This window comes from Acanthopagrus latus, chromosome 17 (genome assembly GCF_904848185.1).
Source record: "Acanthopagrus latus isolate v.2019 chromosome 17, fAcaLat1.1, whole genome shotgun sequence".
Taxonomy (NCBI): Eukaryota; Metazoa; Chordata; class Actinopteri; order Spariformes; family Sparidae; genus Acanthopagrus; species Acanthopagrus latus.
The window spans coordinates 24,777,516-24,801,852 of NC_051055.1; the positions used below are offsets into that span (position 1 = coordinate 24,777,516).

Here is a 24,337-nt window from a genome sequence, read left to right on the forward strand (position 1 = left end):
AATGATGTTCAGTGTGGAGAGACAGAACAACCCTAGGAGAGAGCCAATTAGATGCGTTTGATATTTTCTTACAGTTCACACACATGAAATCTTATTTCATCTCCTACACATCAATATTTGGCCCCCGTTGACAAAAGCTTTACTTTGACTTTTGCATTTTTGAAGGAAAAAAAAGAACTTGTTCAAAGAGAGATGTTGCTACGAGCTGGTTGTGTGATGGTTGGCATGATCAGTCTGCAGGGCAGCAGTTCTTATGATGAGTTCTGCTGTGTGGTTTCAACTGTCAGCACTTCAATTGCAGAAACAGACGCACATACAAGAGGAGGAAAAGGTGAGGTGGAGCAGCAGGTGGGACACTCTGGCTGATGAGCAGCACACTGAACAGCCTAACACAGACAGGGGGAGACAAACATGCACCAAGAAGGAAGGGAAAGACAGTGAAGAACACAGGAAACTGAAAGGACACCAGAGGGCATGGAAATCAAATACTAGAAACCACAAGACACAGAATCATGAACCATGACACTCTCTGGGGTGTAGAATGGTGAACTCCATTGACGTGGACCTGCTCTCTGTAGTTCTCTCTTCCTCTGGAAGCTGGCAGAAGTGGCGTGGGCTGGGACCCACTGGGAGCCGGTGGAGAAGGCATGGGCTGGGACCCACTGGGAGCCGGCGGAGAAGGCATGGGCTGGGACCCACTGGGAGCCGGTGGAGAAGGCATGGGCTGAGACCCAATGGCGGCTGGGGGCGTGGGCCGGGACCCTGTGGAAGCTGGCGGCAAAGATGAAGGCTGGGACCCTCTGCAAGGTGGCTGAAGCAGCGTGGGGTGGAACACACTGGAAGCTGGGGGGGAAGGTGTAGTCGCAGGCTGGCAGTCTCTGGAGGCCAGCAGCATAGGCACAGGCTGGTACTCTCTGGAGGCTGGCAGTGTAGGCATAGGTGTAGGTGCAGAGTGGCAGTCTCTGGGGGCCCTCGACAAAGAGGTAGGCACAGGCTGGGACCCACTGGAGGCTGATGGAAGCAGCGTGGTCTGGGACCCACTGTAAACTAGTGACAAAGATGAAGGCTGAGACCCTCTGGAAGCTGGCGGTGAGGATGATGGCTGAAACCCCCTGGAAGCCGGTGGTGAAGGCTTAAACCCTTGAGAAGCCGGCAGCGTAGGTGAAGGCCGGAATTCGCAGGAGACTGGTGGTGAAAGTGGAAGCCCTCTGGAAGCCCACGGCGACAATGTAGGTGAAGGCCTTCTGGAGGCCAGTGGCGAAGACAAAGGCTGACACCTTCAGGAGGCTGGCAGTGAAGACGAAGGCTGACACCTTCAGAAGGCCGGCACTGGTGGCTGTCGGGCCTGGGTGCCGATGGAGAGTCGCTGGTGGCTGGACTCGGCCTGCAAGCCGACAGGGAGTTGCTGGCGGCTGGTCTCGGCCTGCAAGCTGACGGGGAGTTGCTGGCAGCTGTCGGCCGTCAGCCTGCAAGCCAACGGAGAGTCGTTGGCGGCTGGACTCGGCCTGTGGGCCAACAGACAGTCACTGCTGGCTGTCGGCCTAGGTGCCGACGGAAAGTCACTGGCGGCTGTCGGGCCTGGGTGCCAATTGAGAGTCGCTGGTGGCTGGACTCTGCCTGCAAGCCAATGGAGAGTTGCTGGCGGCTGTCTGCCGTCGGCCTGCGAGCCGACGGAGAGTCGCCAGGTGTTGGCTGGACCGCCGACGTAGCAACACTGGCAGGGCCACCCACCGAGGAGCAGGGACAAGACTCGGCCGGACCTCTGAACTAGGGGCTAGGACAGGACTGGACCGGGCTGCTGACCGAGGACCACTGACAGGTGTCAACCGGGCTGCCTACTGAGAACCACTGGCTGGTGTTGGCTTGGGTGTCATCCATGCCATCAGAGGAGCAAACCCAGCAAGCGTCGGCTGGGCAGCTGACAGTGGAGCTTCAGAGCCAGACTTCAGGGTGCCAGGATGTGGCCGAGAACATCGCTTTCTTGGTGGAGGCACTTTGTAGGCAAGGCGGGTTCCCCGGAAAGGGTCTGCAGATGGTCTGTCTGGGCTTGGGCTGTGGCATGGGCTCCATTGACGTGGAACTGCTCTCTGTAGTTAAAAAGGTTAATTCTAAGGTAACAAAAACACACATAATTCTTGGTTTCAGGTGATTATACACTAATGAAAACACAATATTTCTCTCCTTTCCCCTTAAATCCTGCACACTGGATCTCAAATAGTGATGATACACTGTGAAAGTCAGAAAATTGACTCCGGTCAACATGACCAGTTTAATGTTAATTTAACTTTATGTATGCGTACGTTCACTGATTTAAGACTCCAGCAGTGCATGAGAACAATCAAAAAAATATCCATAGTCATTAGAAATATTAAGAGGATCACATTGTGGTGCAAAACTGTTGTTATTATACTGTTGGTTGTCGATCTTCATGATCCTCTCCGCCATGTCATGCTTTGCTGGTATTATCTCAGGAATCCTCTCCTTTGCCCACTTCTCGGCTTTCGAGAGGTTCAACCGCTCCTTTGCTGCTGGGATCATGTTCTTTGTTTCAAGTGAGTCAGAAGAGCACAGCTATATGGTGACATGTATCTGAATCTCCATTTAGTCAGTTTACATATTGTGTAATCTTCGGACAAAGTTCACTTGGCCTGCCGTGGAAACTTTCTCAGTCAGACGACATTTATTTTTATTACGGATATTCATTTTAACATGTGTTTCTCTCTGCCCACCATGCCAGCTCTCTTTGTTCTGCTTGCAATGGCCATTTACACCGGGGTGACAATGAACTTCCTGGGCAAGCGCTTTGGTGACTGGCGCTTCTCGTCATGACCTTCTTTGCAAGTTTGTTCAAATTAAGGGGTGCAATGTGATTACCGTCTTGCTGACGGCTGTTATTTCTTGAAGAACAAATCATAGAATCACCAAAACAACACAGTCATACTTTCATGTTCCCATGATTTTATTGACAACTGTTTATAATGAATTACAGTACAGTACAGTCTCATCAGCTTCAAACTAATGAAAATGCTCACTATCTTATGAAACTCACACATCTGTACGATTGTATGCGTCAGATAATGCAAGAAACGTGTACTTCCACTTCCTCTTTCTGGTTGTTAAACATTACTTTACAGTTGACCTGTGTTTTGTCTTGCAGGTATATTCTACATTTGTGCCTACAGAATGCATGAGTGCAGAAGAGTGGCTGGCCCACGTTAAAATGAGCAAGAAATGATGTCACGTGGGTGTAAAGGATATGACTGAAATAATATAATTTGGAATTTGCATATGCACCATACTTGTCCTGTTGTTTTGTCATAAAATTACCAACAATGACTTAGGATGGAAAGCAGCTCAGTCACTTTGAGCAGGAAGAGATTACCCTTAACATGAAGTTCTGTTACACAGCGGTTAGCAACATCTACATGTGAGACACTGTTTTACTAATAAACTGTACTTTTAAAGCAATTTGTCGAACAATGCACATTCTGATATAATGGCAGCAACTTAAGTACAATATAAACACCGAAGCTGGACATAGATCCAATACATTCACATGCATTTTGGGTATTAGGTTGAACTTGTGGCTTGCTGTTGTACTCCTGGAGCACGCTTCCTGAAAATTGACTTTTCACTATTGCAGTGGAAAGAGGAGGAGGAAAAGTAGAAGATGATGGGATCAATGCAGGTGTTGAATGTGCTAAACAACAAGGAGTAGTACCTCCATTTTGGGCTCTCACCCTTGACGAAACCCACTAAATGTGAGAGGTTGTACGGCAGCACACAAATGAGAAAAACAGCTAGAGTCCCTAAGGCCATTCCGATGGCCTTTTGCTTCTGCATTGGTGATATCCTTGGGCGGCTGTACAAGATCAAGATGCAGCGCAGGTAGCAGTAAACACAAATCATTAGAGGTATAAGGCAGAGCACAAAAAAAACCTCTAAACGGACTGGGAGGAGGACCTTCAACTGCTTATCTGTAAAGTTCTCATAGCAGGCAGTGGAATTTTTTTGGGCCAGGTCTGGGTGGTGCATGGTGATCAAAATAATGCTGCAGTGTGCTGTTGAGATCAACCAAATAACAGCACTGGTAACTAACGCGTACACAGGTCTCTGCAGCTGATGATAGGCAACAGGGAAAGCTACTCCAATGTAGCGAACCACACTGACTGCCGTCAGGAGCAAAGAGCTGGTGTAGATTGTGCAGAAGAAGGTGAAGGAGGTGATGGAGCACATGTAGCCAGGCAGGTCCCATTTCATGCCTGAAGCTGCGTCGTGCATTTTGAGAGGTAGTGTGATCAAAAAGAGGAGGTCAGAGACGGTCAGGTTGAGCAGAAGGATGTCTGTTGGAAGTGGCTTGGAGTGGATCTTAACACTGAAGGCATAGAGAGCCAGGAGGTTGGCTGGCAGGCCTATCAGGAAGGAAATGATGTAAACTGAGAGAATGACGTCACTCCTCACCTCAGATTCCATCCTGAATCTAAGCAAAAGGAAGTAAACAATAAATAAATGAAATAAAATCTGATCTATTTATCCAGGAACATTTTGTACCCAGGGGTTGACAAAATTGCATGTTGAAAACAAAGTTTATAGGGAACCAATCTAAATAATGATGGTGACATTTTTCTATCTTTACTCATTGTGCAATCAACAATTACTCTATAATAATAGTTAGGGCAAAAAACAGTTGCCAGTTTAAAGAGCAAGCACACTAAATATAAAACATCAATGTGATAAATAATGGTTACTCTATCACAAAATAACACAATCATTCATTGTTGAGCTATTATTTACATCAACATTAATAAATGCACAGTCTTTTGATCAAAATTTGAAATTACAAATAGATAATTCAAATGTTGTTGTATTACTGATACCTCATTGGTATTTGCACCATCCTCCTTTTTTTTTTTTTTTTTTTTACAGTAGAATGGATTAAGTTATTTAGGAAAATGGGTTTTCATCGCTAAGATCACAGAACAATTCCAAAGTCATCTTTTAACCTCAGATTCCAAATCCCATATGTGTAATTCCAGTAGCAAAAAGGATTCTCAATATGTAGTATAATATCAACATGATTGATAAGGTAAAGATATTGACTTACCTAGATGCAGCTGTTTCCCGGAAAAAAAAGAAATAAATCGAAAAAATGTACAACCAAAGCTCTGTCCTGCTTGTCCTGTTGTACCTTTAGTGTAATTCGGGAGTCTGCTAGCAGGTTTCGTCTGAACTGCAGTTGAAATAGACACTCATGTTGCAATCCAGACCCTGTGGAAGGTCAAGAGCATAGTTGCTATATTGCTCAACTCTTGAGCAATAAAAAAATAATTTGTGTGGCTTGAAAAAGATGCTCAGTGTTGAGAGACAGATCAATGCTAGGAGAGAGCCAATTAGCTGCTTTTGATATCTTCTTAAAGCTGACACACATTAAATCTTATTTCATCTCCTGCTCATCAAAACTTGGCCCCCGTTGACAAAAAACTTACTTTGAATTTTGCATATTTGAAGTCTTTTAGGAAAAGGTAAAACAAAAAAAATAAATAAAAATATAAATAAATAAATAAAAAATTCATTTCCTGGTATTAACCATGTAATTATGCAATTCATGGTGTAAAGTATGACATACTTTCAGTCTTCTTTGGTACTCAAATTTAGTTTCAGGGTAAAAAGCAGTAACAGTTGGGAGTTTTAGAGAAAAGGAGAAATAAACTAGGCTATAAGTATTTTGTATATACTTAGTATCTACAGGGTACGTTAAGGGTAAACAGAGACAAGATAACGAGGGGAGATCAGTGGACACTTTCTAATCCAGCCTGCACCCCTGATATCATTATATTCTCACAGACTAACACGTTTGACAGTTGGGATCTTTTTTCTATCGTCTGCACATGTGTAATTTGTGTGTGTGATTGGTGAACATTGTCAGGTTAATTTTGTGGCCTTAAAAAAAGAAACAAAAATATCTTTAAGATGATGCAGTTATTTACATGTTTTTAAAAAATTGTCTACAAACAGCAATTCTTGAAAAAAAAACTCATTAAAAAAAATCACCAATCCACCACAGTCATACTTTCTTTCCATTAAGCTTTATTTACACTTTTTCAATCAAGAGTAAGATTTCTATATACAACAGATAACCTCAAGCAATATGTCTTGCCAAATTTAATTTACAATAGTCTTATTGCCCTTTATCTTTTGCTTGCATGTCTGTATATTACAGAAAGGTAATTGAAAGCACTTTATACAGTCCTGAGTGCTGACTTGTGTTTTGTCTTGCAGGTATATTCCACATGTGTGCCTACAGAATGCATGAGTGCAGAAGAGTCACTGGCCCATGTAAAAAAAAACAACAAAAAAAACAACAAGAAATGATGTCACATGGGTGTAAAGGATATCCCTTCCCTCAGATGTGCATACAATAAACAAATCATCATTCAAAAATATTTCTGTTTTGCACATGCACCAAAAATGTCCTGTGGTTTTATCATGAAATCATCCATAACACTCTCGAAAGGAAAGCAGCCCGGTCCACTTTAATATGAACAGATAACCCTTAACAAGATGTTCTGTTATACGGTGGTCGCTAAAACATACATGTGAGACATTATTTTACATAACTGCACTGTTAAAGCAGTGGGGAGGGCATTGCACATTCTGATATTATGTCCTGAGCAGACAGTGCATCAGTGACATTGAAGCTGGGTATATTTATGTGTGTTTTGGGTATTAGGCAGAACTCGCGGCTCGCTGTTGTACTCCTGGAGCACGTTTCCTGAAAATTGACTTTTCACTGTTGCAGTGGAACGAGGAGGAGGAAAAGTAGAAGATGATGGGATCGATGCAGGTGTTGAAGGTGCTTAGCAGCAAGGTGTAGTACCTCCATTTTGGGCTCTCACCCTGGAAGAAACCCACCAAATGTGAGAGGTTGTACGGCAGCACGCAAATGAGAAAAACAGCTAGAGTCCCCAAGGCCATTCCAATGGCCTTCTGCTTCTGATTTGGGGAGATCCTGGGGCGGCTGTACAAGATCAAGATGCAGCGCAGGTAGCAGTAAACACAAATCATAAGAGGTATAAGGCAGAGCACAATGAAAAACTCCAAACGGACTGGGAGGAGGACCTTCAACTGCTTATCTGTGAAGTTCTCATAGCACATAGTGGAATTTTTTTGGGCCAGGTCTGGATGGTGTGTGGTGATGAAAGTAATGCTGCAGTGTGCTGCTGAGATCACCCAAATAACAGCACTGGTAACTAAAGCGTACACAGGTTTCTGCAGCTGATGATAGACTAAAGGGTAAGCAACCCCAACATAGCGAACCACGCTGACTGCCATCAGTAGCAAGGAGCTGGTGTAGATTGTGGAGAAGAAGGTGAAGGAGGTGATGGAGCACATGAAGTCAGGCAGGTTCCATTTCATGCCTGAAGCTGCCTCGTGCATCTTAAGAGGAAGGATGATCAAAAAGAGGAGGTCAGAGACGGTCAGGTTGAGCAGAAGGATGTCTGCTGGAAGTGGCTTGGAGTGGATCTTAACACTGAAGGCATAGAGAGCCAGGAGGTTGGCTGGCAGGCCTATCAGGAAGGAAATGATGTAAACTGAGAGAAGAACCTGACTCCAGACCTCGGTCTCCATCATGATTCTAAACCTAAAGGAAGTAAACACAAAAAAGAAAAAATGAATGAGATCTAGATATTTTTCCATTTTCCACAGAGCCATAGCTACCAACAACACAGGCGTTAAGGTGGGATTATTTATTTATCTAGTCAGTCATGGTGACAGTCAAGATGGTAGCCTGGCACCATTTCTGTCTGCTATTACATCTCCATGATGATCTAAAGGAATGAACAAGAGTAGTTCCAGGTTGCCAGCCTTACTGGTGATCTAGTTATGCCCAAACGTTTTGATTAATTTGTTTTGTTTGTCATGGAGACATGATAGCAGGTCGAAATGTTACCAGGTTGCCAGTCTGACTGGATTGTGAGTCAGCCTTTCTGTTCCTGGGGGATTTCATCCTTGGTAACAATCAAAGATACATGGTGAAGGCAAGTTTAGAGGGAGCCAGTCTAGATGTACATGTTGTAAGGATGTCAACATTAAGGCCGCACTGAAACTCGGCCATCTCTGCTGTGCCCAAGAACATTTGACCCTCCTGTGTGTTTGATTAGTGTAAGCACTTCCTTGGCCCTGGCATGGTTGAAAGAGGTGTGCTTCGGCACGGTACGGTGCACAAGCACGTTTGCACAATGTTGACATGAAATGTAATCGTGCGTATTACGCCGACTTGCACAATCAAGATATCCAGAAGTGTGAGAGAGCTGTCTATGACATCAATAAAATAAGAAAAACGTCAGTAAAGATAGTCATGTTTTCTGTGATAATTAAGGGCAAAATACATGTGGAGTTTCCAGTTTATAGTCCTCATGCTCCTTCTCATGTTTCCTAGTTTACGCCTCCTCACCTCTTCTCTTGTGTAATAGCACCTGCCACCCCGGATGCAGACAGAGGGAGAGTCGTATTATTTATTTAAAAGCATTAAAATGTTTTGTCTGTCATGGAGACATGATAGCAGTTATTTAAAAGCATTAAAATGCTTTTAAATTAAAATGCTTTTAAATAACTAAATAATTGTGAAAAATGTATAGGAAATGAAACAAGGTGGGGGTCCTGAAACTTAGAAGGGTTAGGGGGGGTTAGAGGGTTGTACACCCCCTGTCCCCACCTTGGACTCACGCCAGTGTTTTAAATAGTAAATACAACTTATCTATATAAGGAACACATTTGTATTCCACCAACACTCCCACACTATGGTCTGTATGTTCCGGCTTGTCACACCTCTCTCTTCTGTAAAAGGTGCTGAACAGACTTCCGCAAAGGTTAAACCTGTGCATCCTCCCTCACTGCTCCTCCGGCAAGCCTCCTCTCTCCTCAACATGCATTTTTGGGAACTGCAACATTTTTCAAAACATGGTGCTGACATCAATTCCCAATTCACAAGTAGGACATCCGGAGGAGAGAGGAAACCAGGAGGCACAAACTAGAGAAATGAAAGGAGCCCATGATAGCCCCTCCACCAAAAACCTGCCATGAATCCCACATTTCTGAGAGTTATTAACTGACTGACAATACTGTTGATAATGTAACAGAAAACAAGGATGTTATCAATTCTGTTACATTTGTAAGTTTAAATCAGCATCCTTAGGTTTCCCTCTACAGTCCTACAGATATTGTTAAATCCTCAGTTGTGGTCTCAGCTTCCTTTGACTTCATGTTGGAGTAGTTGGAGCATCAGAAAGAAAAAAATTTCATGACTCTGATCACAGAGCAATTCAAAAACAACAGTGCCGGAGTCAGCTCCCGGCCTCAGATACCAAACAGCAGATGTGGAATTTCAAAAGCAAAAAGGATTTGAAATGTTTGCTCATAATATCAATACAGCAGATAAGGTGGACAAATATACTTACTTGGAAGCTGGTGGGAATGGATTTCACAAAAAAAAAACTGAAGCTCGGTGTTGCTGTCCTTGCTGCACCTTTCATCAAACACAACCAATACATAACTCATAAGTTCAAAGATGAGCTGATATAAAATGTAATAAGCCGGAAGCGCTGAGTCATATTCAAACCGGTGTGTCACAGTTCTCTATCCTGTACTGGCCAGTGAGCACACACCAGTTAGTTAATATTAACCAAAATGCAAAACTGAAGCTCATGTTGACCATGATATTGAGTATATTAATATAACACCACCTCCCTCTTGATCTCTGCTTGAATAAAGATTGGACACGAGAAATTAGGTTTGGATTTCATCAAGCCTGCCTTTATTCAAACTTAGGCCTACACCACAAGTTCTGAGCACAACTCATCATTCCAGATAAATCACACACACACACATTTAGATCATCGTTTGCATCATCATTTCTAGAAAGTGATCTGCAGTTTCAGGAACAGAAGCAACATATAAACTATAAAGCAGCCTACAGCAGACCGTCTGTCTGTTGCCTGGGAACAGCTTAAATATTTGTTTCCTTACTGTCAGCCGTATTTACATTAGCATCAGTTAAAGCAGCAACAAGACATAAACAGGGATCCCTTCATGTTGTGTTTAAATGCACCAATTCATTTCTTTTAAGCAATGCACTCAACTTGAAACGACTGTATGGAGTCTACTCTGTGAGGACAGCAGCGGGTTCCCTCTGATCAGCAGTTAAGATAGACATCCGTGTTGCAATCCACAGTCTGTAGAAAGTCAAAAGTGTCATTTTAATATTTCTCAATAATAAAGCGACAGGAGAAAAAAAAAGTGATACGTGACACTTGTCAGGGACAGAACAATCCTTTAGTAACTCAAGCTCTAAATCTTTATGTGTCAAAGTCTGTGCCAGCTCTCAATCTGATACATGTATAGTATTTTACATGTAATTCATGAGTGATGGTCAGTTGTGAACCACTGCATATTTTTTCCCCAGTCACATGTACTGTACCTTATCCAGTGACTGTTTTTGGCCTTCTCTTAGGTGGGCTGTTTCCTTGCTGTGGAGCTGCTGAGCTCTGATGAGATGAAAGTCTGTGACACAATCGTTGTCGTAAACATCTGACACTCTGCTTTCCACCTCAGGGTTACTCTCTGGTCTGTATGGGCTTGATTGTGAGTCATCTTCTTCTGATCTAATAGAGAGACGGGGGGTGGGTGAGTGGGTGGGGTAACATCTCATAATGTAGGCATATCAAGTCTCATTTCATCTTCTGCACATGGCACCTGTTGACAAAAACTTTGACTCACATCAAGCCAAATACTTAAGTGATATATTGATAAGCTGACTGAGAGTAATATCGTTTTCTTTACCTTTGAGGATTGTTGTATATTGGTGATTGTAGCTGAACACTGTCAGATGACCCCTGTGGCCTTAAACGAAAAAAAGATGCAAATATATGTTTTGAATTCAGACAATTTTAAACAAATCATCATCAACGAATAAACACAAAGTTCCAGAATATTCCATAATACCTTGAAAGGATGGTATTGTTGCACACAGAGCCTGGTGGTGGTCTGTGGGTAAGAATAAAAAACGTAATCATGACTGCACAATTATCATGTAAGACAAGGAGCGAAAGTCTACCAACCTGTCTCTCGAACATTTTCTGAAAATGAGGACAGTACATCCAAACAGCACAGCGAATCCCAGGATGATTGAAACTGTCAACCACGTGGACAAAAAGGCTGCGAAAGGAAAACAGCCTAGTTATCAAATATGATACGCAAAATAAATGTTGATCTGCTTCGGGGTGTACGGTACTAACTTACATGTTTCTGACGAGTTAACAGACAGCTTTTTGGTGCTGTTCCCCAGGGTGTTGGTGGCTGTGCAAGAAACTTTGGAGTGGCTTTGAGCTTGGCCACTGATTACACCAGACAATACATGTGTCTGGTTCGTGGAGAAAGCGCTGAAGGAGGACGGCAGGGTGTCATTTCCATCTATGGTCCAGTGTATAACGGCGTCAGGGTGGGCCTCGACCTGGCAGACACACTTCAGAACTTCTCCTGTCAGGTGGCAGTAGGATTTAGGTAGGATTACTGGGGCATCTAGAATGATGAAAATAAAAAAGTTATTTCACAAATAATCAAACTTCTCTGAAATCTTGGATGTAACTTTTTTCCATAAGTCAAAGATACACTCATGCTTAAACAGTTGCTTCTAAAATCGGATTTTTCTTTTGGGTTTTTCATGGTACTAGCAACATTGAATATTTTAAGGCATCCTGGTGTCTCCCCATGTTTCCTTCACTTTAAAGACAGTATGACAATATAATGTTTAATTGTGTCTAAATGTATTAAATACTTATCATGTATGCAGACTTATTGCACACAATGCATTTCTTTATCTTCATCTATGTTTTCCTTTGTCCCCTGCTGCTTCAGGAAATTACTCAGTTCTTCTCGGTCGTCATTAAAGTTCCATCCTCTTGACATTATCTTGAGAGAAAATGAGCTACCTTTAATGTAATCGGTATAAATGATCTCAGAAAACCTGCTAGCAGTTGTATCTTGCAGGATCAGTTCAGTACAAACACGTATATGTGATGGACTAAGAACTTCAACATTATCGTGCAACCACAGACACAGTTTGTTTACCCTGGACAGGAGGATTTGCGTTCAGAGCTTCCTTTTTGTTTGTCTATATAAGTAAATTTCTTGTAGCCTTGGCAAACGTCAAATTAATTTTTAACTTTTCTGAATGCTAGACCTGATCTGTGTCTCTTGTGTCTCATTGTGTTATGTTGTGTTAAGTTTTTGCTCCTCTTTCAGCACATTTTTTAAACAAATAGTCAAACAACCCTTTGATTTGTTTTCTTATTTACAGAATATATACTTAAATACACAATTGAATTAAGCACAAATACATCTTTACACTATTTTTTAACAGTGACAAATGGTCATTGATACACTAGGCCTGATATTAATCAAATAAAATTCATTGTACTGTCTCATCATTCCCCTCATCATCATCACATTTGGTTTCCCTTTTCTTAGAAAGCACAACTCACTTATCAGATGCAAAGTTCTTATCTAGACATTAGTCTGAAAATGACCTTGCCTTTTATATGAAAAATAATAATAATAATAATAATAATAATAAAAACACTCAGAATCAAGTTAATAGTGATAGTTTACCACAGTGGAGAGGAGGTCATGTGGCTCGGGCACCACTTGGTGATGCCTTGGCCTGCTCAGTCATCCAGTGTGGCAATCTGATTGTGATTTTGGGCTATATCAATATAATTGATTTGATTTAACAGGTTTTTATAATATAAGCAAATAAAATATACATTTTCTAGATTTTTGTTTTTGTTTATTTGTTGTTCAGATGGTCTCTAGGGGAGGGACATAAGTGTGGAAGAATGGTTGCCATTTGTCCAATCAAGTGATGCGTACCTAAAAATGCACTTTAGCGAACGTTAGAAAAAGTGAGAGAGGAAAAAAAAAAGACTTAGAAATGGGTTCTTGTGAGTCACAGTCTACAGCCTGTAGTAAGGAGGCCGGTGTATAGCACTTTAAGAAACAGCTAGTGCTGAGGTCACTGAACAAAGGAGGATGACCAACTGAATTCAGAGGGGTATGTTGGTTCTACGAAGCTAACACCTTAGCGGCTAACAAATGGAATTCACCTTGGTTAGCCACTCCCACAGGACAATTATTTGTCTTATAATTCTGCTTCTTCTCAACAGTCATGCTATCTGTTTCCACAGAGGTAAAGGGATTTAAGAGAGGCATTTATTTTGGCCCCAGTACGACAGCAAGGGCTCGATACAATTATGCTAGCTTAGTTAACTAAGTCGTTTCTGGTCAGCTGTCGCCATAGCAACCCGCAGCCTCGGCAGACCAACGCAGGTGCAGCCTGACGACCGGAGGATCTCGACAGTTTTACTGGGTCAGTTTAACGGCAACACTCTACACCCAAAGTCATTTAAATGTTAAGTAAAGTTGTTGTTTCTTTTTTAACCACTGGTATTATTTACCGGTTTCTGTTGGTAGCTCTGAAGCTTTAGCCAAAGATTTTCCTTGGAGTTTTGCATGACAACTAAGCAACGGCAACAACTAGGAACAAAAGCTCCAAAGCAGCTAGTAAATGTGCTTCCTGTTGAGATTAATCAGTCAATTACTGTTTCAAAGGTCAAGTTTCACTCTCAGTCATGTTAAATATGTGGAGCAAGAGCTGGGACAAGCTGGCATAGAAGAAACAAACATGTATTGTGTAAACTGAGTGCAAAATATTGAAATGTATGAATATTATTCAAAGGAAACTAGTTGTGTAAAAGTGGGCTGCTGCTTTAAATAATATTAGTGGTTCTGTTCATTAGCCAGCATGGCATCTCATTTGTGTGAATGTTAAGCACTGTATTCTTGGATGAATTGATATTACATCAGTTACTTCTGGTGTAAAAGAGGAAATAGAATATAAAACGTATTTACATTGAACATCCAGATCCAACCAGTCAGACTGCCCCTCTCCTATGTCGTTGTGAGCAATGCACAAGATGAAAGTATCCCGTGTGATGTTGATGAAGGGCTTTCTGCTCAGAGTTGAAGTTATTTTGGTGATTTGACCCATCTCTCTTTTTAGCCACGTGTATGTGTGTGGTGGCGGGTTGCAGTTTGCAGCACACTCCACGGTGATGCTGCCACCCTCTGTTACAGCTTTCTTTGCCAGCATAAGGGTCACAGTCACAGGTTTATCTGTGGATGTAGGAATTTGTAATATATGATTAGAATAGAAAGACGGTTTCTTTGTCACATGCTTGAACTCAAGCAGGGAAACAGTTTCACTTACATAATATGTCGAGTGTTTTTTGCTGACTTTTTGTGGTGAAGCTACTGAACTGTGCAGAACACATCATGTTGCTGCGATGCATTTCATACATTGCTAATCCCTGCAGGGTCTCTGTGTACAACCATTGCCCTTGCATTTCCTGACTGAAAGCCTTGACGGTGGAATTCTTCAGAAACTGACTTTTGCTCCAAAGAAGCGATGGAGGTGAAGAAGGGCAGGAGTGGATTATGCTACAGTTGGCCTGTAAAATGTCCCCATCCATTATTTGTTCCTGGATAGAGATAGTGGGAGCTTTTCTCTCTGGAAGTAAAAACATGGTGAAATATGAAAATAAATGTTATTTCAAGATCAACAGTTGTGTTGAGATAATATATTACAGAAATGATCGTTGTAAATTTGAGCTAAGCATAGTGGGTTCTTCTTTGCATTACATTCATCACAGCTTTGCTATGGTGCAGAGCAAATGTGCAGTGTTTAAGATTAGTTACTGCAAAAGTAATGTGGAAGTAAAACTTCAAATATAGAGGAACAGTAACAGCAGCTTTGTGTCTGTGGTGCAGTGGTGTCTCCTGGATGCTGTCATACATTAATGAGGGTTCTTGGGAATTAGTTGCCTAATTATGTTTGTCTCTTTTTCTGTGTACTCTATATTTTTTTATCAAGTTATATTTTATTACTCATTGTATTACTTTAATATTTTCTCCCAACAGGCGTCAGAATGAATATGAACCTGTAAACCAGCAATTTTTCACACTGGCTTGGCTTTCCTAAATTAAATGTACATTTATAATTACTTACCAATAACAGAGATAGTTACAGTTTGATGATGGAATTTCTGAGTTGACTTAGAGTCTGGGTTTATCCAAACATAAACTTTAATGTTGTTGTCTGCGCTCCTCACATCATTAATCTTCAGGGTGCAGTTACCCTCTGTAGCTTTACCCACTACTGAGGTGCGTCCTTCGAACTGGTCTTCCACCTTATGAGGCGAATGTCCGTCATACACTACAGGATACACTGTATTATGGTACTTGTACCAGATTACCCGAGAATGAGGTTGTGTCTGACATGGCACCACTACACAGCTCCCCTCCACTGCGGTCACTGTTTTGGGTACAGAGATGACCCAGCCTCTCACCTGCTGGAGCACTGAGAAGCCTTAGTTTGGCAAGGGGAGGAGGAGAAAAGCGTGAGAAAGATGGTACAGAACAAAAATGTTAGTTGTGGTTGTTTTCTTTTGCAGTGATATTTTGGGAGATGAATGAGGAAATAAAATATGTGACACACAACTAGAAACCCTGAGCACAGAAAGAGAGCAGATTAACCACAAAAACTGTGCTGACTGCAGTACTTAGAGCCATTTGCTATGCCAAAGTGACATGAAAAAAATAACACAGACAATGAAGATTCCTGTAACATATTAAAGCAAATGCGAAAGTTTTCTTCCATTATATATTACAACATTACAACCATACATCACCCTTTTCTTTTATGCAGTGAAAAAGTTTATGGAAAATACTTCCTTTAAAATCAGAAAAGCTGTAAATACTTTCAAATGCTCTTTATTGATGACTATTTTATCACACAATGTACATTTCGATAGTTATACAAAATACTGCAAGGTTTCGATAATGGCAAAGAGCGTCAGAAATTGTAACATTCTTTTATGTGAGAAATAAAACTTTATTTATTTATTTATTTATTTTACTTTTCCACATTTAAGGCCAAACTCTCACAAGCTCCTGAAAGTTTGGTATTATCCTTTTAAGATGATGCTTACTCTGTTATATTTTTTATGTTTAAAATGATACTCGGCAACAGAAACAGAGATACAAACAGATGAAAGTCAATATTACCCATAAACAAGCTCAGCAGTTTAAGCAGACGAGCAGTCCCCATGAAGAAAGTAGTCGCTGTACACCGTTCAGTCTGAAACAGCTGTAACAATGTAACTAGAGTTAGATTATTGTGATTTTGTGTTGTATAAATTCTATACATTACAATGCTCTTTTGTACCTTGGTGCAGGAAACAGTGAGCAGATGTCATACATAAAAGGCTGGCTTGACTTTCAGTTGATAGCTGGCATTCACCATTAATCTGTAACATGCCATCAGAAAGTTTGTACTGTAAAAGTAGTTTTGGGAATTCGAAAAATAGTCTTGATTAAAAAATGTCTTTTGATAGATATGGACAAGAGGGCTTACCGTGCCAGATGAGCTGCTGCATGAATGTCTCTGTGATGGTCCACTGGTTTGCTACTGTGCTCAGGTCCACCAGTAACCATCACCCAATCCCCTCTGCACACCCTCTGCTCTATTCAGTCTCAAACAGGAAACTTGTTGAGGTCATTTTAAGCAGTCAGCCTCAACGATGACAGAGACTAAAGGAGAGGCTCTCTTGCCTGTTTCTAAAATCTGGTATACTAAACACTCAACAGAGTGTTGTACACTACTGTGAAGGTAATTTGTATAAGGAAGAATTAATGAGGTTTTAGGATGAGGTTTCCACTTCCTTATACCGGAGACATAAACAGACTATGTAAGTTTGTTTCTCTTTCCATTGTCTTGCACACTTTGTGATAATAGGGTCCTCTGCTGTAGCTTATAGGCATACTATGTACATACACAAAACAAGTCCTTGTATAGCACAAACAAGCACAGTTTCATAACTAAGAAACATTGTTCAACTTAGGACAGCCCCAGTGCCTTTTTCAGTATTTTTTACCACTGTGAAAAGAGTTAAATGGCAATAAAAGATGCAAAATGTACATAAAATATACAACTAAAGATTGATAGGAACATTCTGCCGTTGGCTTGAAAGATGAAATACATGCAAGCATACACGTAAATAAGAACATAGACTGTTACATTTGAAAAAACAAAACATATTTTCTATATTGTTGTCATAAACAAATCATGCCAAAATATATGCAAAATAGAAGGGTATATCTCAATGTACACATGTTAAACACTATTATAATGTGAAAGTATAATACATCATGCACAAACATATGAAGTGACCCAAAACTGTCAAAATTCAAAAAACCCAAATAAACTAAATAAAAAAACAAGGGGACGTGATTCTGTTCAATCTAAATTTACGTTTCAAAGCAACAAAAAATTCAGCATTCTGGAAAAATAACTTGCACAACAATATAGTGACCTGTGATCTATTTGCGCAAAACACTCTTCCTTTTGAATTTAACCTGGGCATATTCACATTCCACTGCCTTATTCTCCGGTCCAGGCTGGAATTCATCGTATAGGTTTCCCATCTCAAGTGCATCACTGACAAAATTTCTGCTCATTGCTCCCACTGCGCACCTCTCCTCCTCAAGGTAGGAGTTACCAGGCTGACCCTTGTCCACAGAGTCTTCTTCCTTCTTCTTCTTGCTCTTGGTTTTCCAATTCACAGTAGAGTAAATCACATCACTGCCCTCCTCCTTCTTCTTCTCTGAGCCTTCAGCAGCTCCCTCTGCATTGTTTGGCCCAGCACCGGGCAAGTTGGCGCTGTTTGGCTCGGATTTGGCTGCAGGTTCGGCGACACCTCCCTGTCTCGCCTCGTTGGTATTGATATAAATGGCCTCTTCTTCTGCATTGGGTTCCTACAGTTAAAGAGAAGGTTAGCGGTGCAGGTGATCTGCTAATAAGGTTTCAGTACCCAAAGGAGAAAACTCGTACCTCATTTGCCTCTCCACTTGTGAGAACTTGGCTCATAGCACCTGTGCTCTTATGAACGACCTGGTGAGTCCTCTGAGCCCTGAAGAATACAGAAGAGGATTAAATGGTCCAATTTAACCTACAAGGGTATGTTTGATTCATATGTGTCAACAGGATGACTATAAAAAAAAGTCAACAAGGAAGTCCACCTAATCATGTTGTTGAAATAATATCAAAAATGATGGACGTGTTATACGTGAATATTGTCTAACACATCAGTTTTGGCAGTGTGTGAATCTACTTAATACAAAGTTTACAAAATAGATTTTATGTTCTGTGCATTATTGATTGCAATTTGTAAAATTAATGTTGATTTACCTTTTTTTTTATGTTTCCCATGTATTATTATTAATTATATGTTCATGTAAACTTTACTGTTGCTGCTCTAGAAACAATATCTAATTATATTTACAGTAAGAATCAGCACTAATCCCACTCTGAATTTACTCTTTTAAAAACTCGTATTATTAAAGGGATAGTTCGTGTTTTTTGAAGTGGGGTCATATAAAGTACATATCTATAGTGGATCTGTTCCCATCAACTGTGAAACCTTATTAGCAGATAACCCTGTACTTTATATGACCCCACTTCAAAAAACCCAAACTATCCCTTTAAGTAACCAGACTGTTAAAAGTATGGGAAAGATAAAGATAAAATCTCACAGTCATTAAATTAAAAAAAAGTAACATTTTTTGTCTCAAGGTGTTACCCTACCTGATGACCAACAGCAGACCACATATTACTAGAAATAGCGCCACAATTATGGTGATGAACACTAGCAACATCACGAAGTCTGAAACATACAGGAGACAATGCAAGATTAAGTATAAAGACGTCACTCAGACAGGAGACAATTCTTCTGGTAAACGTTTGAACATAGTACTATATAAGGAAGTCAGCCTGAAGAGTGGTACTTCAGGTAAAATCACACACACAAAAAGGTATTTTATCACTACTTACCTATAAATACCTGTTTTATTCATTTATCATGTGGTTGAATTAATTCAGATATTAATCGATGGTCATTCTTATCAAATTTCATCTTAGTCATTTTATAATGATGTGCTAAATGTGCACATTAGAGAGGTTAACAGGAAATGGGCTGTTTTATCACCTCAAACAGTCAGCAGATATTTACACAAATACAAACACACACACACATATCACACGCTGACACTTTTGAGGACATTACATAGACTTACATTCATTTCCTGGAGACACTAACTGCTACTTGGCAAACCCCTTAACCCAACCTTGACATAACCCTAATCTTAACCACTGACTTACAAATCACCCTCTTCCCAGTTATGTTCTCCCTGAAAGCACACACAGGTTGTATACAAACACCTCTCTCCTAGCTACTAGCTCTCTATGTTCCCCAATCACATACCTGCTTGTATATAAAACTAAGGAAATACTTCAGTGTGCATGTAGTGATTAGCTGAATAAATTAATGAATGAGTTGAATTTGTGCAAATAAAGGCAGAATTTAAAGAAACTGTCAGATAACCAAGTACATACAAAATCAATACACTTAAAACTGACCTTGATGTTTTGCAGATATTTGAGGCTGAAGGTTGTAGACAAAAAATCTCTGAGTAGTTGATCCCAGGGAGTTGGAGCTGTGGCAGAGCAAAGTGGAAAGATCCCTCTGTTGTGGTTGACTCACAGTGATGATGCTCCTCAGACCTGAGACGTTTAGAGGCTCACTGCTGATTGCAAACCTGTCAGAGTGATTGACAGGTAACCCATCCAAATACCACTGTAGAGCAGGAGGAGGATTCCCCACAGTCTCACAGGAACAGTTGAGCTGGTCTGCAGTTTGAATGCAGCCATATGAGGACAGGATCTGTGGAGCAACTGTGATGAACACAGAGAAGACAGACATGAGTCAGCTAAAGTCATTTTTGATCTTTTTTCCCCCCTTTTTTTTTTAGGTGCAGTACAAGTGACAAATGTGAACACATGACACAAGATGAGACAAAGGAAAAGATAACAAAGAAACACAAAAACAAACAAAAAAGATTATAATAATAGATAATAAGAATAAATGCAGTGCCATTAATGAAGTTATCTCTTAGAAACCGGTCAAAGGATCAACAGGGAATTGGTTAAAGTTTGTAACCAGGAGTCGATGGACAAACGGAGAAAGATCCAGGTGGCAGTTCACATCAAACACCAAAGACCACTTGTGATACTTACAGTGAACATCTATTTGACTGATGTTGGACCGTCCAGATCCAATAGCATTTTCTGCCTCGCAGAAAAAAGGACCACTGTCTCTGGAAGCTTTAATGTTTAAAACATGTCCAGTCCCCATGACAGTCTCCTGACCTCTGTCAGCTCTGTACCAGGTGTAGTTCTTTACTGCAGGGTTGGCAGTACTGCTGCATGTCAGAGTCACTCTGCTGTTCTCTGGTACTGGACCAGAGGGACTGACTGACACTGTGGTGTGTTTGGGTGAGTCTGAAAAATGACAAATTATTTGTATTATTTATAGGTGTGATGTAATCATATATTTGCAATTAAATAAATAAATATATGCCCTATTTTCTATTTCTGAAGTCTGATTGCTGACCCCATTTTGTAAAAATGCTTCCCAGGTGAAAATCGTCTAATTTCCTCTCTTGCAATGTGGATCCTACTCACTCACTGTGAGTGCTCAATAACAAGAAAGGATCAATTAAAGGGACAGAACACAATTAAGTCTTTACATTTACTTCACTTGTGCTGCTAAAACCTGAATTTCAATAGTTACTTTAAACTACAACAGCAACAAGCTTTCTTGCTGTTTCTGAACTTCCACTCACCTTTTAGACTGTTAGGAATCCTCTACGAATGCATCTGCTCATTGAAATACATTAAAATGATTGATTATATATAATGTTGGGGAAAATATATAAAGACTAATCTTGCATCTACCAGATGTGGTGAGTAAATGATTTTAAGGTAAATTTTCTCTTCTACATTTTCTTATAATGCAAGTGATGGAGGACCATCTGCCAGGACCAGAGTGCTTTAGAATAGCCTCTTGTCCAAAACCCAGATACATTATTTACAGTGTTGTAAAAAGAAAAACAAAACAAAACAGTAAATCCTCATATTTAGAAAACTGAGAACAATGAATTTTTACAATTTGTCTAACAAAAAATTACCAGTGATAAATTATTTTGCCAATTATTTTACTGTTGATCAACTTAATCATTATTGGAAAAACTGTTTCATCCCTGATTCAGACAAAGTCATGAAACTAAGAGACAAGAGATCAGTTTATAAATATGATGAATTTCAGCAGAAGACAAATGAACTCACATGAAACATCAGCTGTCAAACTTGTGCTAACTGACTGAGAGCGGCCATCTTGTTTGCTGTAGACTGCAGTACAGGAGATTATCTTTCCATGATGAAGGCGAGAAGCAGTGAAGGTCAGAACAGAGGTCTGGACTTTAGTTCTGTCCTGATTCTCCTGCAGTGAGTCCTGAATGTGACCCAGGCTGGAGGTCCATGTCAGAGCTGGAGGATGAGACAGACAGGGAGCTGGAGCAGAGCACTTCAAACTCACTGAGGTTCCCTCCTCCACCTTCAGTGTGGACGGAGTCAGAGTCGGTGTGGGTGGATCATCTGGTGGGAAAAAACATTTGAACCAATCAATAAATAAACAGTAATCATTCTTTGATTTATTTACAACATACAATAAAAGCAAAAAAAAGTCAAAGTAGTTCTACAAGGAGCTGTTGACTGAAGTGTTGGGAAATGGACTGTAAAACCTACCTGTGACTGAAATGTGCAACTTCTGGTCAAGAAAATTATTTTTGAACACATCACATTGCACTCTCAATAAATATTCATTGCTGTGCTCAGGTCTCATGTTGTTCAGGGTTGTGCTGCAGTCTCTTCTTGTCAAGTCTCCTTTCAGTTCTCCTTGTATTGCACTTGATTGTGGATTACTGCTGTCAAACACAACAGTCTGTTTATCAGATTTCCACATTGCTCCACATGTTCCATCAATACGTGAGATATACTGGTCCTCTACATCAAAGGAGCAGGGGATGGTCACACAGGATCCACTCAGGACTTTTATAGTCCGTGGTATAAAGACCTCAGTCCGTCCACACAGGGCAGCTGAAACACAAGACACACATCTTTGAACATGTTGAAGTGAAAACTGCTTTACAGTAAGAGAAGAACATTTTACCATTTGGTTGCTTTTCTAACGTCTCAGCACTAAACCTTTAATCATCAGAGAAATGCAGCAGAATACTTATTTAGTTCACTCCATCCTTTATTTGCTGCAGCATGTATTACAGATCATTTACTTTGGGCTGAATTTCTAATTAACGTGACATATTTATAGTTTTTATAATCGTCGATCCAAATGTGAATGAACTTGAACTCACTTTGCAGCAGACAGCCGATGAGAAGGACAGTCAGAGCTGCAGCCATCTCTGTGTGTCAGGAGAGGCAGAAACTCTGGAGAACACACATGGAACAATTCACATCTTTAGTACATTTCATCTTTCATCAACTCAGAGTTTTAGAGTTGGATTTGTAGGCGTTTACATTACTTTTTTTTTACGTTACAAATTTGCAAGACTTTTATGATGTTTTATTGAGTCAGTTTTGCTTAATAATGAGTAACCGACTCTTTCAGTGTTTCTACTCACTGTGAGGAATTTGCAGAAACAAATAATTGTCTGACACTTTGACACTGAACAGGAACACAGGCAGCGAAACTCTATGTTGCAGCCAAAAGTAATAAACATATTGCATATTTTATTTATGTATTTAGTATGTTTTTAAAATCTAATCCACTTTATTTACATAGCACGATTTTAACAAACACAAGGTTTACAAAGTGCTGCACAAAAAGATAAAACAGAGATAAAGATTTGCATGTATACACATAAAATCAACATGGTGTCAAAAGCCAAAGAAAAGAGGTGGGTTTTAAGAAGAATTTTAAAATGAGACAGAGAGGAGGCCTGAATAATGTGCAGCGGCAATCCATTCCAAAGGTTTGGAGCTGCAAAGGCAAACGCTCGATCCCCTCTGAGCTTAAGCCGAGCTTTAGGCACTGTCAGGAGCAGCTGGTCAGCTGACCTGAGAGATCGGCTGGGAGTGCAGGGGTGCAGCAGCTCAGAGAGGTAAGGAGAGGCAAGGCCATTCAAGGCTTTAAAAGCAAATAAAAGAATTTTAAAATGAATCCTAAACTGGACGTCCAGCCAGTGGAGTGAAGCTAAAACACAAAGCTATAATTTGTGTGAGGCAAAATCCACCTTTTGCAAAGTTTTCACAAAGTTTCAATTTTTTTTTTCCCTTTCTACTTTTCACACCCAGTCGTGACCACATCCATCCTCCAGAAACTCCTCTGGCTCCCAGTCCCACAACGATCAAATTCAAAATACTCCTCCACGCTCATCAAGCCTCCCCCCCATCTCGCCGACCTGCTCCACCACCACAACCCGTCCCGTACCCTTCACTCCTCCAACACAAACTTCCTCCCTCCACCTCACAGGACCAAGCACCAGACCTGGGGTGACAGAGCCTTCTCAGTAGCTGCTGCCTCCCTCTGGAACTCCCTCCACAAACACATCAGAGACCCTACAGAGCTCACAATCTTCAAAACACTCACCAAAACTCACCGTATTAAAATTGCTTTTAATGTATAACTTGTCTCTTTTTTGTGTTTTTAGTGTATTGTTTTTATTATTCTGCTTTTTAACCAGTAAATTGTCCTTGTGTACCCTAAAAAGTGCTTTATAGATAAACATATTATTACTCTTATTATTATTGTTACCTCTGAAATTGTTCACGTGATTCAATATTTAAGCTTCTAGAATTAAGTTGTATCAGCATGAATGTTCATGAGTTGATGTGTCATATAGAAGTTAGGGTGTCTTACCTTTTCTTCAGATCTTACAGCACACCATGAAAGATGAACAGAGAAGTGAAGTTCTTTCAGAGTTGTGCTGCTTTTTCAAATATCCTGCAAACGTTTGAACTTGAAAATGAGGAAGTTACAGTGTACATGCATATGACAAGAACATTTTTTTTTAAAAAAATGTAAATGTGTGAATGTGTGGGTGAATGTGGCAAATGTTGCATTCACCATGAGGACATTATTTATGCAAAGTGAATGACCAAAACATAATTGTTAAAGTGTAACTCCAACAACTTTATACATCAAAGTGTGTTTACAGGACTTGGGAAAACTATTGTACTGTACTGTACTGTACTGTACTGCTGGATGTGAAGAAAGTAGAATAAAGTCTTTTGTGGCTCCAGAGACAACGA

The 24,337-nt window shown here is 40.6% G+C and overlaps 3 protein-coding genes, 1 long non-coding RNA gene and 1 pseudogene across 9 annotated transcripts; 2 read left to right on the forward strand and 3 right to left on the reverse strand.

Annotated features, from left to right (window-relative positions):
- Window positions 1-2,416: 2,416 nt before the first annotated feature.
- On the forward strand, window positions 2,417-3,219 carry LOC119006576 (annotated as a pseudogene).
- On the reverse strand, window positions 2,987-5,235 carry LOC119006575 (free fatty acid receptor 2-like). 2 transcript variants are annotated; one of them, XM_037075442.1, is made up of 2 exons: window positions 5,105-5,235; window positions 2,987-4,480 (listed from the first exon to the last, which is right to left on the reverse strand). In XM_037075442.1, the coding sequence occupies exon 2, from the start codon at window positions 4,471-4,473 to the stop codon at window positions 3,571-3,573; it is 903 nt and encodes a 300-aa protein (XP_036931337.1). In that variant the 5' UTR covers window positions 4,474-4,480; window positions 5,105-5,235; the 3' UTR covers window positions 2,987-3,570. The 2 variants fall into 2 exon arrangements, with proteins under 2 accessions (XP_036931337.1, XP_036931338.1); XM_037075443.1 differs by having other exon boundaries at window positions 2,987-4,474; window positions 5,105-5,204.
- Window positions 5,236-6,079: 844 nt separating this feature from the next.
- LOC119006574 (free fatty acid receptor 2-like) lies at window positions 6,080-9,590 on the reverse strand. Its single transcript, XM_037075441.1, has 2 exons — window positions 9,459-9,590; window positions 6,080-7,642 (listed from the first exon to the last, which is right to left on the reverse strand). Exon 2 carries the CDS (start codon window positions 7,630-7,632, stop codon window positions 6,727-6,729), a length of 906 nt encoding a protein of 301 aa, XP_036931336.1. The 5' UTR covers window positions 7,633-7,642; window positions 9,459-9,590; the 3' UTR covers window positions 6,080-6,726.
- A 543-nt stretch (window positions 9,591-10,133) lies between these two features.
- On the reverse strand, window positions 10,134-24,023 carry LOC119006573 (myelin-associated glycoprotein-like). 5 transcript variants are annotated; one of them, XM_037075440.1, is made up of 12 exons: window positions 16,529-17,489; window positions 16,340-16,421; window positions 16,180-16,261; window positions 15,122-15,481; window positions 14,324-14,623; window positions 13,966-14,229; window positions 11,299-11,577; window positions 11,118-11,214; window positions 11,002-11,043; window positions 10,840-10,899; window positions 10,478-10,661; window positions 10,134-10,232 (listed from the first exon to the last, which is right to left on the reverse strand). In XM_037075440.1, the coding sequence occupies exons 3-12, from the start codon at window positions 16,220-16,222 to the stop codon at window positions 10,194-10,196; spliced, it is 1,668 nt and encodes a 555-aa protein (XP_036931335.1). In that variant the 5' UTR covers window positions 16,223-16,261; window positions 16,340-16,421; window positions 16,529-17,489; the 3' UTR covers window positions 10,134-10,193. The 5 variants fall into 5 exon arrangements, 3 of the variants coding, with proteins under 3 accessions (XP_036931335.1, XP_036931334.1, XP_036931332.1); XM_037075439.1 differs by having other exon boundaries at window positions 16,180-17,489; XR_005070839.1 differs by lacking the exons at window positions 10,134-10,232; window positions 10,478-10,661; window positions 10,840-10,899; ... (4 more) ...; window positions 14,324-14,623; window positions 15,122-15,481 and adding exons at window positions 18,005-18,083; window positions 18,758-18,836; window positions 19,589-19,903; ... (3 more) ...; window positions 22,441-22,513; window positions 23,946-24,023 and having other exon boundaries at window positions 16,045-16,421; window positions 16,529-17,928.
- On the forward strand, window positions 11,996-14,675 carry LOC119006577. Its single transcript, XR_005070841.1, has 3 exons — window positions 11,996-13,108; window positions 13,242-13,423; window positions 14,430-14,675. It is a non-coding gene; the product is annotated as an uncharacterized LOC119006577 (long non-coding RNA).
- Window positions 24,024-24,337: the final 314 nt, after the last annotated feature.